The sequence below is a fragment of the Passer domesticus genome, chromosome 3, assembly GCF_036417665.1.
Source record: "Passer domesticus isolate bPasDom1 chromosome 3, bPasDom1.hap1, whole genome shotgun sequence".
NCBI classification, from domain to species: Eukaryota; Metazoa; Chordata; class Aves; order Passeriformes; family Passeridae; genus Passer; species Passer domesticus.
This window is the reverse complement of record NC_087476.1, coordinates 65,265,291-65,280,974: the sequence shown is the minus strand read 5'-3', so window position 1 is coordinate 65,280,974 and position 15,684 is coordinate 65,265,291. Positions and strand designations below refer to the sequence as shown.

The window sequence follows — 15,684 nt, the reverse complement described above, 5'->3', positions numbered from 1 at the left end:
ATATACAGTCTTCCTGTTCTTCATAGAATGATTCTATTAAATACTGCCTGTGATCCCCCTCAAAGTTACAAAATCCAGCTAAGAAGAGCTCTGGAAGTGCTTAAAAGGCAATACAAACATGCTTTATTCTGCAGCATCATTTCAGTCCATCTATGAACTGGCATGACTGGCTTCCCAAAATGGCACTTGCAGACCTCAGTTTACCCAGAAACAGAACCCTGAATTTTGTAAATGACAAGTGAAAACTGAGTGAAAGGAGAAAAGTGCAATGGAAGAGCCAGAGTGGACTTCTAAAGAGGCTAGGAAAAAAGGCAATATATGTGAAGATTTTTGCTCTCAAAAGAATTAGCATAATTAAGAGATGACTTAGCAATGACTTTATGCATATTTCAATTTTGGTGCATTTAATTATAACCTTCTACATGAGGGAGAGACTTGTCTGCAGCCCTGCAGAGGTAAGTATATATTATAAACAATAACTTGCTAAAAACTGAGCAAATAAAAGCTCAGAAACTTTAGTCTTGTCACATTGTTGCACTCTTTCTATTCAAGTGACAACATTTCACTGTTACTCCTCAAGTCTTTACATGGCTGCAAAAAGGAAAAGCAATTAATACTGACTACCAACCTTCTAATCCCTCAAAAGCAGAATGAAATTTGGGCTCAGTAAGGGAGCATTAGAGGATGACAGAAAACTCCAGCTGCTCAGTTGTAATAATTGCACCTCTTAGACATGAACATAATTGAAAAAAAAAAACACCATGGAAATCTTCAAGAAAAACTTGAATTTCTACCTTTTGTTCTCTAATTTTAACATATTAAAAGAAGCCATGCAAGAAAACAGCATATGAGGACACTCATTTTTGGGAGAGAAGGAAGAATTAGGGAAGACTAAAAGTGCTCAAGGATGAAACATGCATGTTTGTATTTATTTTATAAATTATGACAAGTTCTTCATCTGGATCATGTCAGTCTCCAAACCACAGGATAGCAGAAAAGAATTTGGGGAGGAGGAAGATGCAGACAAAAAGTAGGTATCAGTTAAGACAAAACCTGAAGAGTTAAGACACAAATGCAGAAGTGTCATATTATAAGACCAGAAAAAAAAAAAAAAACACAACCCTGAGAAATTGAAGATATTTATCAAATAAATTCAAAGAGGTATTTAAGCATAACAAAAAGAGAAAAGCTGAAGGTTACACAAAAAACCACCACAACTGCAGCAAAATCATAATTGTGCAAAGGTAAAAAACACACACCATGTCACCTATATCAGGGAGATTTCCCCAAAAAAACATTTTCTTTGACAACATAAGAAACTGGTTTGGAACTTTAACTTTCTTAACTGCACTTTTGGTTTGTTTCTTGTAAAGGTGAAGGCTCACTTATACTGGCATGAGAACACAACAGGAGAATGAATATGCAAAGACAGAAACAAGAAAAGTTTCCTTGATTTATTAGACACGAGAAAGCAGTCTTCCAATGCAAAGCAGTCAATACTAAAACAAGAGAGTCAGAGGTTATCTGTTTGTCTCAAAAGTCTTCAAGAGCTAGTGCTAAGCCAGGAGAACATTTCCCCAAGACCTGTTACTGTTTGAACCATTTTACAGGAACTTCTACCAACTCTAGCATCAATATTGCTCTGCTCCCCCAGACTAAACTATGAAAAATAAGATGGCTAGAGATTTATTTACAGTGTCACATCCAATTTTGAATTGAACAAGGAGCAATAGCCCTGGCAGGACTGCATGCTAAACTACTGAACTGATGAACATTTATTTTTCCTAATTCCTTCAGCCACTGATAATTTGTATACAGATATCTGTTTGGTTCTGTCTGGATTTGGTAGGGCTGTTTTTTTTGTGGGGTGTTATGTTTAATGTGGCTAGAGTAAATTTTTTTGCTAGTCTCCCATCTTACAGAAAAAGAGCACATTCACACAGTCAAAACAGTAGCTAATTATTTACCTGATATTACTCTGATGTGTATAATGTTCAAGGATATTGAGCAGGACAAGGCTGATAGAATACACATGTTGTCACTGAGTTCTGACTCACCCTCTATCCCTCTGGAGGGATACTAAGCACACAGAAGGGACTGGAAACAGGGCAGCATGCAGGAATAAGGAACATAATGGCAGGACTTCAGCAAAAGGGGCTAGCAAACATCTCCTGCTCCTGCTGATGCTGGCTGTGAGCCAGCCTCATTGCTCCTGCAGGCTCCTTCAGTTGATGCCATCACAAGCAGCAGAACACTGCACTTGCTTAGCAGCTGGCCAGGACCATTTCCAAGATGCTGCAAGCACCCAAAGCAAGTCTGCATGCCTCAAACATGGGCTTCATTTGTGTAGGTTTGAGAGTCACACACTACAAAGAAAGGCACAAGGACACACTGTCAGCCAAACCCTGCTCCCACAAGCATTAAGATACATGCCAAACCAAACTTTGAATTATTTTCAGATAGATCTGAAGTTTGTTTCAGACCAAAAATCCATTTCTACCATCTGAATAAAAACCCTATGGTCTAAAAATAATCTCATACTCTTGCTGAGAGTTGACTGCATGTGTCTACTAAGAAATTCCAGCTTTTCTCTCAAAAAACATTCCAGATGAAGATGTAATTTAAATAAGCAGGCACTGGGGGAGGGTGGCAAGGATTTGGGAATTTAAATAACAAAATTGAGTCAGAGAAGAATGGAGACAGGGAGGTAGAAAGTGTTTTTATTTTTCCTTCTTGTTTCACTCTATCCTATACTATTTTTCAGTTAAAAACATTCCCCTCAATCAAGTCTGGTTTGCCCACAGTTCAAACTGGCAAGTCATATCTCTACCCCTATTTCAACCCATGAGCCTTCAGTCTCATTTTTCTCCCTCTGTCCAATTGAGAGGAGAGTGAAGGCGTAGTTGGGTGGGCATTTGGCAGCTACCAAAGTCAACCCACCACAAGGGCTGAACAGCAAACTTGTTATGCAGAGAAAGACAATATTAACTGCAAGAAGGCACAATTACAGCAATTTATACAGAAAAATCTTGCCCCTTAGCTCAGAAAAATGTCCAATAAGATAGCAAGCTAGTTCACCTGGCCATAAAATAATTCCAGTTCAACTCCTGAGGACAAATTCTAAGAGTTATTTTTATTACTTTAACTAAAACAATAGAAGACACACAAAAAACAAACAAGCCACCAAACACATTAAAAAAAAAAACCCAGAGAAGCAAGGTGAATGCTCTATAAAGTCTTTTATAGTATTGCTCACCATAACACAAATCATTTCATTCTAACAATGAGTTAAAGAGCACTGTTTTCTGATATCAATCCATTGTAAAACAAATTATCTTGGAAAGTTAACATCTTGCATTATCAACAATACCTTGGTTTCTCATTCAGATGCAAACCTAAAAAACCATTTAGTTAAAATAAACATTTTTTCCCCCTTAGTGACAGGCAGATAAATTACTTAAACCAAAAAGCACCTCCAACAGAGGGCTGGCACTGTGCACTGAAGTGGGAATAACTGACAGCTTGCTTATTTTCAAGAATATACTGAAGGAGTGTAGGGGGATGCCCCCAATGAGAGAGGGACAAACTAGCCTTTGTCCCCCAAAAAAGGAAGAAAGCCCAGAAGTTTCTCCCAACGATCAGGTGAAAAGCCACCTTATAGGACCCCAGAGACTTCACTAAAACCTTGGGGTCACCTAATTGGATGAGAGCCAAAAGATCCCGCCTGGGCCATCAGGTAGAAAAAGAGAAGACAAAAGAACTACGAGGCTTTTGTGAAGGTGTTTTACCAGGAGCAGACCTCTGTACCTGGATCGGATTTTCTGTTTATTGTTTTTCCTTTTATTAAACAGTTTTGTTTCCAACACTGCAGCAGAAGCCATCCTGCTCATTATTTGCCTCCAAAGGTAATAGCAGAGCTATCCTTTGTGTGTATTAAGTTTTCTTTTAAAGGCTCATAAAACCCTGGCCCGACGAAACAAAACTTAATAATATACCACTACTATATTAGAGACAGTAATCAAACAGCATCAAAATAAATGAAAAACAAGAAGCATACTGTGATTGGTTTAATTCTGTCTAGGTATTAGGACTTGCAAATCTTTCTGCAAAACAATGTAACAATTTTTGTACAATCAGTTCTGTTCACAGATCAAAAACTGAAAGGATAAAATACTTGCTTCCATTTAACTGTACAGCAGATTTATTGCTTCTTAATACAGCAAAGTACACCATTAGTACACCATCATTTGATACTCAAGTTCACCAACTACATTTTCTCTCACTTTTATTAATGAGAAATGAGCTTGAACATTGTGGGAGACTCTACCTGCATTCAAGATTACTAAACAAAAGGCTGAGGCATGTTCCCACAGGAAAGTTATCTGTGTAACCCACACTTGGAACTTTTTTTCAAGCTACTGCAGTTAGTGCTTGTAGATAAGATAAGGAATGCTTCCATGAGATTTTATGGCAACAGGTATGGAAATGATGGTAAGACATCAGGTGACAGAGTTTTATGGCTTTCTTGTACACAAGACTAAGAATCCCAGCATATTATCCTTCAATCCCAAATTGTCATCAGCAAGCTAAAGCCTGCAACTTTTCCACTGAAAGGAAAACCACAAGAAGAATTAGTAGCAATTTTTTTGGTAAAAAATACAATGCAAAACCTACATTATAGAAAATCAGAAAAACAAACTGGATGTTATTTAGTAGCACAAATTAGCCTTCAAATATTCAATTCAAAGTTCACAATTACTTGCAGCAACTAAACAGATCATATTAATTTGCTTTCTTCATTAGAAGTGGAAAAATGGCAGCTAACCTTTTAGAGAGGGATGTGCCTGAAAAATTTCGCAAAATAATCTGCATAAGGACTTTAGGAGGGGAAAAAGTAGCTTTAGAGGGGATCTATTATTCTGCTTTCAAAAAGTAACACCTTTACTATCTCTTTGCTACCTTAAAAGCAGCAGTGGAAATGTTTTCCTTGTATATAAGGCAACTCTGGTCACACAAGCCAAGTAAATATTGATTTTACTATAGCTGAGCTGGGAGCAGAAGTTAATTTCAACAGTCTGCACAGAATGTTTTACGAATTGCTTTAAAAATATTTTGCATTACAAGGTATTAAACCAGCTAAGAACCTTTTAAAATAATCTGAAGCTTAAAATGATTGAAAATTTTTTCAGGGTAGAAAGTACAGCTGAGAGAAAGAGAAACAGTATTAAAGGCTGCACATCAGCAGCTCATAAAGCCAAGCAGGATGCTTTCTCTCAATCCAGGGCAGGCAATCCTGAAGCCCTGATGTTGGGGGACAGCTCAAGGCAGCCTCACAACAGCACTGCGCTAGAACCAGTCACCAGCACAAGAGGGAATGGGCAGGGATAGGACCTGTGTACTCCAAGTTGGCATATCATACCACAGGCCTTAATTTGGAGTTAATCACACCCAGGACAGTTAACCCTGAGCAACATCGTATCTCAATAAAGAGGAACTGTGTCATACCTACGGTACAAAATCCACACTGCAGTGAAATTCAGCAAGACAGATACAACCACTCTGCTTCCACCTGCACAAAGGATCCAGAACACTGTTCACTGTCAATTATTAGTGAGGGCTGCCAGTGCACACTTGTGTGACAGCTTTGATTCGGGCAAGACAAGGACAAAGCTGTTGACTGTCACCCTGCACCACACGGAACTCGGACAGCACATTGCTCGATTTCTGCAGAGAACCCTCGAACCATTTCTGAAGACTTCGACAGAAATTCCTCTCCGCACGTAACAAGTGTCAGAGTAAAGGCATCTGCTTGCCCTGCAGCGCAAGCCCGGCTTTCACCCGCTGGAAGGCTCAGCCAGGGAATTACCGCAATTCGCTTTCTCAGCTGCTCGCCCAGCGAAGATCAGGGCGCGCTCCACCCAGACGCCACACAAATGAGGTCACATAGCTGACCACACTGCTGCCAATTCCTGCCCTATTCATCAGGGCAGGAAGCAGATGGAGCCCTCAAGTTAAGGGTCGCAACATTTCAGTGAGAACATTAAAGTGCAGCAGCGGCAGACAATTCACCGGTGCGGCAGAGCTGAGTCACGGGCACCGCTCTGTCCCACACAGGGCACAGGCTGCGGCCAGCAGCCAAACACTCCCCCCATACAGCTTCAAAAAGAGGCTCCACTACAGCACAACAGAAAATAGTTTCCACTTTTTCTGTACCTACGTGCATTTAAGAGTTTAATATACCTAAGAGTTTTATAAAGTCATTCAGATCTTGAAAATAAGTTCACTTGAAGACCCAAAAGGCAACGTGATGTAATTACTACGTAAACCTGTTTCTATTTACAACCATGCTGTATTTCAGAACACATATTTCACCTGCTGCCAAAAAGGAAATACACCATTTCACATGTTTAGAAGCTAGAGTTGTTTGAAATCAAACAGATTTGAGGTCCAACACAGCTCTACTAAAGAACTAACAAGATCAGAGTTTACAGAGTTATGAACAACACCATAAATATTAGTTTGACTATAGGAACAGCTTGTGCGTGGTCTCAATTTCAAGCTGCTATCAGTTCATATATCTTGTGGGAACACAGACAAATACCTTCCTACCTGAAAGAAAACTTATTGTTCTGAGATTTCCAGAGACGCAAATGGTAACAGAAGCTAAATGCAGAGTTTCAGAAGATATGCTCTCAAACTATCTATCTGTTTGCAAAATACCTCAGTCATGTCATTGCCATTGCCTTCAACTGCTACTGAAAAGTAACACTCATTTCAATCGCTGGGATGGTGGCTGCACAATTAATTCACACAACAAAATGTAAATTGATCTCTTGCTTCTGTTTATAACTGTATGAATATAATGACAAAACAATATCTAGTCACATAATGCTAAGATGCTGACATAGACTATCCAATTACTGCAGAGGAGTAAAGGAGGAGCCTTTACTGGCTTCAGGAGTTGACATTTTACAGAAAAAGTTTCGCAAGGCAACCCCTTTCAGAAAGTGTAATAGTATCAGCATCTTTTTCTGCTTCTGTAACACAGGTTAAGTAGCCTCCCCTCCAACAACAGGGTGATTTCCATCTGGGTAATGAGGCAATTGAGATGAAAAAAATATTTTATTAAATAATCACATCAAAAAGTGCCACAACAGTAGAGTATGTACATGTAAACACAAAATAGCCCAATCATTTTCCTGGAACAGTTTCAGAAATTTTACTAGAAGAACAAATTATCTCCCATGGCATGGAACAGCAATTAAGAAAGCCCTTTTGTTCAAACAGGCAAAGAAAGTACAAGATTCCTTCTTTTTTTCTCCTCTTAGGTCAAGAGTAAGCTTTGGTTCCAGTTAGGCACCAGTAGCCTACCAGTGCCACCACACTCCCGGTGCCTGTCACCAACTTGAGGGTTTAAGAGGCTGTTAAGAGATTGGACTGTTATAAAGAAGGTCATCCCATCAGATGAGCTAAATTATTTAGAATGTTTTAGACCATAAATCAATCTCTGACAAAACTTAGTTGAGCTGTTTAGGCTTCAGAGAACAGAAGTTAGTCATAACCACTTTAGTTTCAGCCAAACTAACTCATTTACAATTGGATACTTGATCAGGTACGAGCTTCAACCTCCCTTCCTCCAGTCCCTGTCAATTTTCACAGCAAGCACACAACCAGAAAAGCCAAAGCCACACCTCTGCGGACTGAAAAGCGTCCCTGTTATTTATATTCTAGATTTCTGTAAAAAGCAAAGGACATGAAGAAACAATTACGTACACACCCCTTCCAACTTCTCCACCCATTTTTTCCCTGAGTATTTCCAGTACTGCATCATTAAAAATCCGGTCCTGTCAGAGAATGGACTCTCCACCATAGCACACACACACAATTTATTTCACACTCAGGTTTTCCAGCATTTTCCCTTCCACGCCTCTTACCTTTTAGCTTTTCTTCAGATTTTTTCCCTCCTATGTGCATTTCCAACACACTAAGAAGTGGTCAAAGCCACAATTCTCTCACAGTCTCCAAATAGAGTTTTCAAAAAGTGAGATGACAATGAATGTGAGACTATGACTCTCTTGAAAAGCAAGTGTACAGTGCTGCACTTTATGAACAGTTATGAAGATTATAATTAAACAAATTTCTTCTTAAAATCCTGCTGCTTAAGAAAAATTATAACTGCAATTTATCAGCCACGATCTATGTTCTTTTAAAAACTGAGGGTTCAACTCAGCTTTAAACAGGCTTTAAGAAACAATCAGTAAACACTGTGCTCAATCACATAAAGCACCTGAGCAGCATGTAGCTGCTACTCACCCATTAGGTTTACACCTTAGCCTGGCCACCTGGAACAAGCATCAGAAAAATCATCCATAGACACACAAACATCACCAAATATTAAGTGTGTGCACTTACATGTTAAAAAGACCTGAAGGATTGAGATATAAAACCTCAGAGAGATTGATCCTCCTATTATCCCACAGACAAACATTCAGAGGTTTCACAACTGAAGTGTTCATCGGTTAACTACATGGCTGGTTATAACTCCTGTCCCAAGTTTATGCTCTTCTAAAAATATGACAAAAAAAGAAAGGAAAAAAACCCCAAGAAATAGTCCAAAAAACCTACACCAATACACGCAGAGCCAGAACAAACAACTTCCATGAACAGCAGCCGAGGTTAAAACCAAGCAGATTGATTTTCTCCTACTGCTAACCTTCCAAGAATGATCAACTGCAGATGTCTCACATTTGAGGGCTGAATACGTGCAGATTTTCAAGAACACTATATCTCTCCAACCTATAATTTACTGAGCTCTCCAGAGTCAGTCAAAAGCAACTCTGCTCACATTACTGAGTTTCTTAACATTTCTGTCAGTTTCATAAGGAAGTTTGGACTGAGCCACAAAGGAAAAGTTTCTGCTCTCAACTAAACTGGCATATATCCAAATCCACCTCATTGTTCTAGAAGCAAACATACATGAAATCAGAATCCCAGCCCATCATTTTATTCTAAATTTAGCCATTACATTGATACGTCTTCAGAGGATTTTAGTTTCTCTTTCTAAAAACCCATCTTCAGACTCCAGCTTTGCAACAAAAAATCTGCCTCAAAAGTCAAGTGGACCAAATTCTTTTTTGATCAACACATTCTGCTTTCTCAAAGTTGTGACACCAATTTACAAAATAAATAGTTTCCATCTGTCAATTACTGTATCTACAAAGCATATTCATAGGTACCAGGAATAATCAAATTGTCTTTTCCTTGCCAATCTGTGTTATTTGGCCCCAGTCAAAAAACAGATGAGACAACCCTAGAAATTTCAATCAGAATAGGTATGAAAGATGGCAAAAGGAATAGGAAAGAATAATATCACAAATGTCATCTTTTGGAAGCATCCCTCCACAAAACATTCTTTCCAGATTACAGGAAACACAGCTGTCTTGAGATACCACCAAAATGAAGAGAAAAACTTGTGGGGTGTCAAGGAGCTGCTGTAAGTTTATACATTAAAAAGTAGCAAAAGGCACACTAGGCAGAACTGTAAAGAAGCAAAACAAGTAAACGCTGAAATCACCAAAATTTAATGCATAGTTTAAGAAAATTAGGGACATGAAGACTTTCAATCAGACAGAACAGTGCTAAAATTTCTGCCATGAACAAGTTACTGTTCTAGGTGAAAGGGAAGCCCACAACAAAGCATTACCAAGAGAATCTTATGTCAGCAGGTGTGTCACAGCCAGAGCTCACACAACACTTGCAACGGAGCAGCACCACAGAAAACAGCCTTTCCCCGCACTGTTTCCTGCCATGCCTTCCACGACCTGCTCTGCTAGTGTAAATAAACTTTTGCAGAGTTAAGAAAAGCAGTTCTCATCAGGTGTAGAAGATAAAAACAGACCCACATGCCTGGATCCTTTCATCTACTACAGCCTTCAGAACGTAGGGAAGCACTCACCCCGCGGAGCGTAACAGGTCTGCCGGTCAGTATGCCGAGGTGCAGCAACCTTGTACTCTTTCCACACAGCTTTCCTGGCTGTTTGAACACTCATGATCAAGCTCAGTTTTTGAATAACAGGAAAGTGAAGATGGAGAGGAAGTACACGCTAGTACCCACGCAAGAACTGCATGCTGGGATTCAAGGGGGAGGGAAGCGCTGGTTTTCCTCTGAGGGCTTGACACATTCAGCCACACAGTGACTGACAAAACCAGTCAGGAAACAAACCTTTAAAAAGGCTGCACGTTAGCAAATAACAGACTTCAAGCTACTCTTTATGAAAACAGGAGGACACTCCAGCTTTCAGAGAACTGGTGAGTTAAATTCTATAAACTGAAAAAAGGAAAGCTGATGGCAATTTTCCTTTTCTGCTCAAATCAAAATCTCTGGTCAAACACCATACTAATTTTAAAAATCCTAAATATTTTTAGTATTCATTCTGTAAAAAGTTTGCATTATCACTATAACACTTTTTTCACATAGTCAACAGAACAGACAATCAGAACAACTCTTCAAATTAAGCAATCACATCTTTTAATGGCCTTTCAAAAAAGTACAAGAAATTTTAAACATAAGATTATAGCACATAAAGGAAGCTGTACAAATAAACATCCAAGTCAAAAATTACAAACTCCGATTAGACATGCCCTCTCCACTGTGCAGGAATTTCAAAGACACAGTAAGGAATAGTAAAGCAGAAAACTGGCAGTGCAGGGCTATGATGAGAGCTATTTTCAAGTGGGCCTTTAAACTGTGCTTACCACCAGTACAAAAAGCAAACTGAATCCCTCTGTCTTCAAAAGCCTGTTGCCAACTTTATAACCAAATTAAGAGGAGTTCAAATACTGTAGTTATGAAAGACACTCCATATCCCACACCTTCGGATACTGAACTGGACAGAATTCCAATAGTCGCAACAAAGTAATGCAAGAAGAGATTAACTAGAACACGTAAGTACAGGCACTATGACCAGAGAGGAGCGTTCTAAACCACAGATTTGGTTTCAAAAGCAGAAAGACAGAGGCTGTTTGATTTGTTCTGCCTGTCTCATTGTATCATGCTATAAGACAAATGTTCTAGATACAGCTCTCCTCTCTTCATTAAAATCCAGTCAGGACAGTTTACTGTATCACACCTCAGACACTATTCAGAAAAGGGAAAAATCAAGATCAGATTTTTCTTTAAATTTTTGTGGGCCAGAAGTTGGTCTTACTTTAATTTGTGGGTTGCATGTTTTTTCCCTAATTCAAGAATTCCTCAAAGTTGAAGGCTGAAAGGCTTCACACAAAAGGAGTTTTGTTTCCATTAATAAAGACAACCATACATTCAGGGGGCTAAATCAGACATTTGTATCCAAACATTTCTGTGAACCATGCAAACAAGACCAAAGTGGAAAGGTAATAAAAGTTTTAAAGCTAGGATTTTTATTTTAGAAACAAACAAGGATGTTTTTTGTAAATATAAATACAAACCTTACTGTGCCAAGCACTTCCCAAGCACAAAACAAAAAGACATTGCCAACTCCACCAAGCAAATGACGAGAATTAGCAGACAGACCGGCACATATGCCAGAAGTCTTACCAACAGCACCACATGTTCCTTTTTTCAAGTTTTGATGAGACTGGTCTGAATTCCCTAAGAATGCTCTCCTGTGTATCCAATACCTCACCTCAGGCCCTGCCGCTCCAAGGGCCACCCACACTTGGCAAGACTGAAGAATAAGCACAAGTTTCACGGGTCAGCTAGTTTGTGACAACATTTCTGGGTTTACCACTTCTCAAATGAGGAAGTGATTGTAGTCAGTGAGAGCAGTTATAGAAACACCACTCTGACTCCATCAGTCTCTTGAACTTCATTCAATGTGAAGGTATTAGTGAAGCTGAGTAAACCATTCATGCGCCAGAGCTTCCAGGGAAGCTCAGCCCTCAAGCTCTGCCTGACATCAGCAGCTGTCCCATGAACATCAGAGAAACCACTTTTATCTAACAGCAGGTTTTACCTCAAAAATCCAACATTTCAACAAGAATATACACTGAGAATATGTATTAACTTAAGGGGGACAGGGGTGGGGAGGTGGGGCATTGTTAGACTCTGTTTAAATTTAAAAAAAACAAAAATCTCTTGCCTAAACGGAAATAGAATTACTAGCATGAAATAGTTTCATATCTGAACCCATCTGCAAAGAAGTTAGCTTTAGGGTGGCAGGAATATTTTCAAGCTAAATGTTGGCGTCTGTGAATATCTGAAGTGTTGGGTGTGAAATCCATACATTAACTGCAAGAGCAGATAAACAGAAAAGAAATGGAAATTTCTGGTCAAAATAATCTTTGAAGGTGGCAAAGGAAGACTTTTTAAAAGTTTTTAACCTAACTCCAGAGCTCAATATACTAGTATACTCTCTACCCATAAACCACTTCATTCATTAAGAGGAAGATGGTCTTATTTCTACTACTACTGAATTCAACAGGCCATTTATTTAGTAGCTCTCTGACTGGAGTACGTGCTCTCTTCTATTCTCTCTGGTGTTGACAGCAGTAATCAAATTTTGTACATGCCACTGGCCCTATTATAGTTCCACAGCAGCTGGCTGGCTGCCTAGGCTTCTTATCATGTATGATAAAAAAGACCAGCCAAACAGACCAGCTGAAACTACTGTGGGAAGACAGAAGTAGAGGGAAGCCTAACTAGAAGCCTAGTAAGTAGAAATCATGTCTCTTTATCCTTGCCCACATATTACAAAGCATGAAGAACAAGGCTACACTCAACACGTGACAAGCTTGCTTTAACAGTTTTCCGAAGGACTGGAGCTTGGATGACAATTCAGCCCTTGTTGAAGAGTAGGTCCGAATTCTATACTTTATCTGTGAAACAATACTCATCTATAGCTTAGTTCACAGATCAGGGAGTGGGAAAGCAAAAAACCACCTAGAGGTGGGGGGGGGGGGTGGGAAAGGAAAAAAAAGAGGGGAAAACAACTCAAATAACTGTACCCATTCATTTGAAGGTGAGCTCATAAATACTTAAGATCACTTTTCTATCACAGCCTCAACACATACACCATCAGCACGGGGTTCAGAGTAAAATTAAAGTTCACAGAGGCAAACAACAATGGGAGCAGAGGGCAACATCCTTTAATTATAAAACTCCCCTGTATGCAAGACAATCTATAATGAGATTGGTTTCCATTTCTTCTTTGCCTTCTGGGAGTCTTCCAAGAGCCTTGAATGCCTTGACTCTGAGAAGAGGAAACTGGCTTCTTTTTCACAGTCTGCCTCCTTCCAGCTGTGTTCCAAGTAGGCCTTGGGTAGCCCTGCTCTGAACTTCCACTCTTCCATACAAGTCCATAGAGAAAGGCTTGGGTTCATGACAGAGGAAAAAAAACAAATCTAAGGGACTTCTTATGGGAGCAGAACAAGGAGGTACAAAGTTTCTCCTTCACTTTCTTTCTCCAAGGTGAGAGCCAAGCAAGCCAAGAGTTTTCCTAGAGGGGAAGCTCAGCCTTTCTCAAGGTTCCTGTGTTACCTGTCTAGTCCTACCCTTCATAATACTGCTATAATGAGCATTTAGTTAAGAGCTTCTTATGCTGTGGGATTAACACCCCATAATTTTGTTCAGGACGTTTTATTCACCACAACAACCTGACAACTTTTTTTGCTGGCCTGAAACACATGATCTGAATTAGCAGGCCACACTATACTTGTTCCAGCACGCAAACAAGAGCGTCTAAGGAGATGCTAAGAAGGATGGTGGAGGGGCAACAGGAACTTGAACAGAAAGTAATGTTTCAAATGCCTCACATATTTTGATGGAAACTAGTTATTAGTTTAACCCCTACTTCCAGGAAACCCACAACACCAGCAAATTCACATGGAGAACACAGAGTTTTTAGCATTCCTACTGAAACCTTGTTTCACACAGACAGGTTCATATCAGCATAAAACTTTCTAATGAAAAGAACATTATCAATACAGTAAATGCCCTCACTACTGTGGAAGAGGAACAGAGTGTGTGGCAGCTAGTGGAGCACCGCAGCACAGATAACACACAGATATTCGCTCAGTGCTCTCACAGGCAGCTCCAACACAAACCTTTCCAGCACACAGCGCTTCAGGCACTTGACAGATGGTTTCTTGTAAAACTGCATGTCTGTGGCTGCCACAAATAACTGACTCATCCTGCAAAAGAAATAATAGTAGCAACTGTACATAAATTGCAATGCTTTTCAAGAATCACCATAATTTTATCCTTTTTTGATGTTCCTCTTACAGCTTCCTTTTTCCTTTTGTAAAAGGGAATATTTTGAATGCAAATACTGAGAAAATTTGTGGAGCACATTAATCTTCTGAAAGTGTTGTTTACATTACGATCACACCTGTAAAACCCAGCCACATCCAAACAGTGCCTGCTTTTTACAAAACATCCTGGGCCACCTGTTTACACCAATTCACAAGAGTGACAGGAGATCCCCAGGAAAAGTAGGAGTCTTCTGCATTTTGCTTCTCATTAAAAATACTGAGCACACCTTCCAGAACAAGGCTCCTGCCCATTCACAAGCATCTTTATAAAACAAATCCCAATGAAAGCATGACAGATGCCCTTGTGTGCTCATATGTTGGGGTGCAGCATGCATTTCAGTAGAAGCCCTGAGCCCAAGCACAGGAGAGGGGACATTCACTTGATCTGCCCCAGCTCCTCCAACAAGCAATCCTGGTGGTTCACAGTTTTCAAAACCACTTGCCCTGTTGCAGTGGGACAGACTGGGTTCAAGCCAGCAGCCAAGCAGCTGTAAGAGCTGCTGGTAACCAACTCTACCCAGGACAGGCATCTGCCCTCAGCACACCCCACAGCACCAGGGACTGCTGCAGAAAAAGGCATGGCTTCCCAAACACATCTCATTCCTCTGTCCTTCATATGTCGGAACACAATCCAAAGCCTTGGAAGGAATGGTTTAAGCAAGCATACAAATAATTTACTTGTAAACTTTCCTGTCACTCATTCTGTAAATATCTGTTTGTACCTCCCAGAAAATAAACATCTCAAAGCTTCCTTGTAAATCCCACAGGGTTTTTTCCTCAAAGTATCTTCTGACAGATACTTTTCAAACTCTTCCAGCTTTCCCCATCCAGACTCCACAGGGTTGTGCACTGATGTCTGCCTCAAGCTGGGCAGAGAGGAAGCAAAACACAACAGTCACCCTGGTGTGATGTCTGCCCTAAGCTGGGCAGAGAGGAAGCTGTGGAGCAAGCACATGTCTCCACTTCTCTACTTGCCCAAGTCTTCAGGCCTTTACTCTACCACCTATCACAATATTCATCCTAAAAGCTAAAACTTATCTCCTACCATGGTGGGGAGAAGGAGGGGACAATCACAGTTAAATATAATCACAGGCACATTTCAACAGTGGCGCACCCTGGCCAATGACCACATTCACAGTCAGCAGGGTTGAACCAACACTGCAACTCCAAAGATCTGAAAGTTTGGTTTTCCTTTTTTTAATTCCCTGTAATAATGCATGAGTGATCAGACAGCACCCTCTAAGACATTAACTCTTCAGCTGTACCATTTATAACACACTATTTATTTCCAAACTGACACTGAGTGTCACAAGCATACACATAACCAGTCTTGTTAAAATTAGCAATCAATTTCTTCAACCCAGACAGTCTACTTCCCTTCCTGCTTGCAACAAC

The 15,684-nt window shown here is 40.0% G+C and overlaps 1 protein-coding gene across 3 annotated transcripts in view; it reads right to left on the bottom strand.

Annotated features, from left to right (window-relative positions):
- The window catches only part of UTRN (utrophin), a 337,069-nt gene that overhangs the window by 293,325 nt on the left and 28,060 nt on the right, over window positions 1–15,684 (bottom strand). For 2 of the 3 annotated variants that reach the window (XM_064413616.1, XM_064413618.1), the window contains exon 1: window positions 9,956–10,061. The exons of the other annotated variant lie outside the window; for it this stretch is intronic. In XM_064413616.1, coding sequence (XP_064269686.1) covers window positions 9,956–10,049 — 94 coding nt within the window. In that variant the 5' untranslated portion in view covers window positions 10,050–10,061. Of the gene's footprint in view, window positions 1–9,955; window positions 10,062–15,684 lie in introns of those variants that run through there. 3 annotated transcript variants of the gene reach the window in all.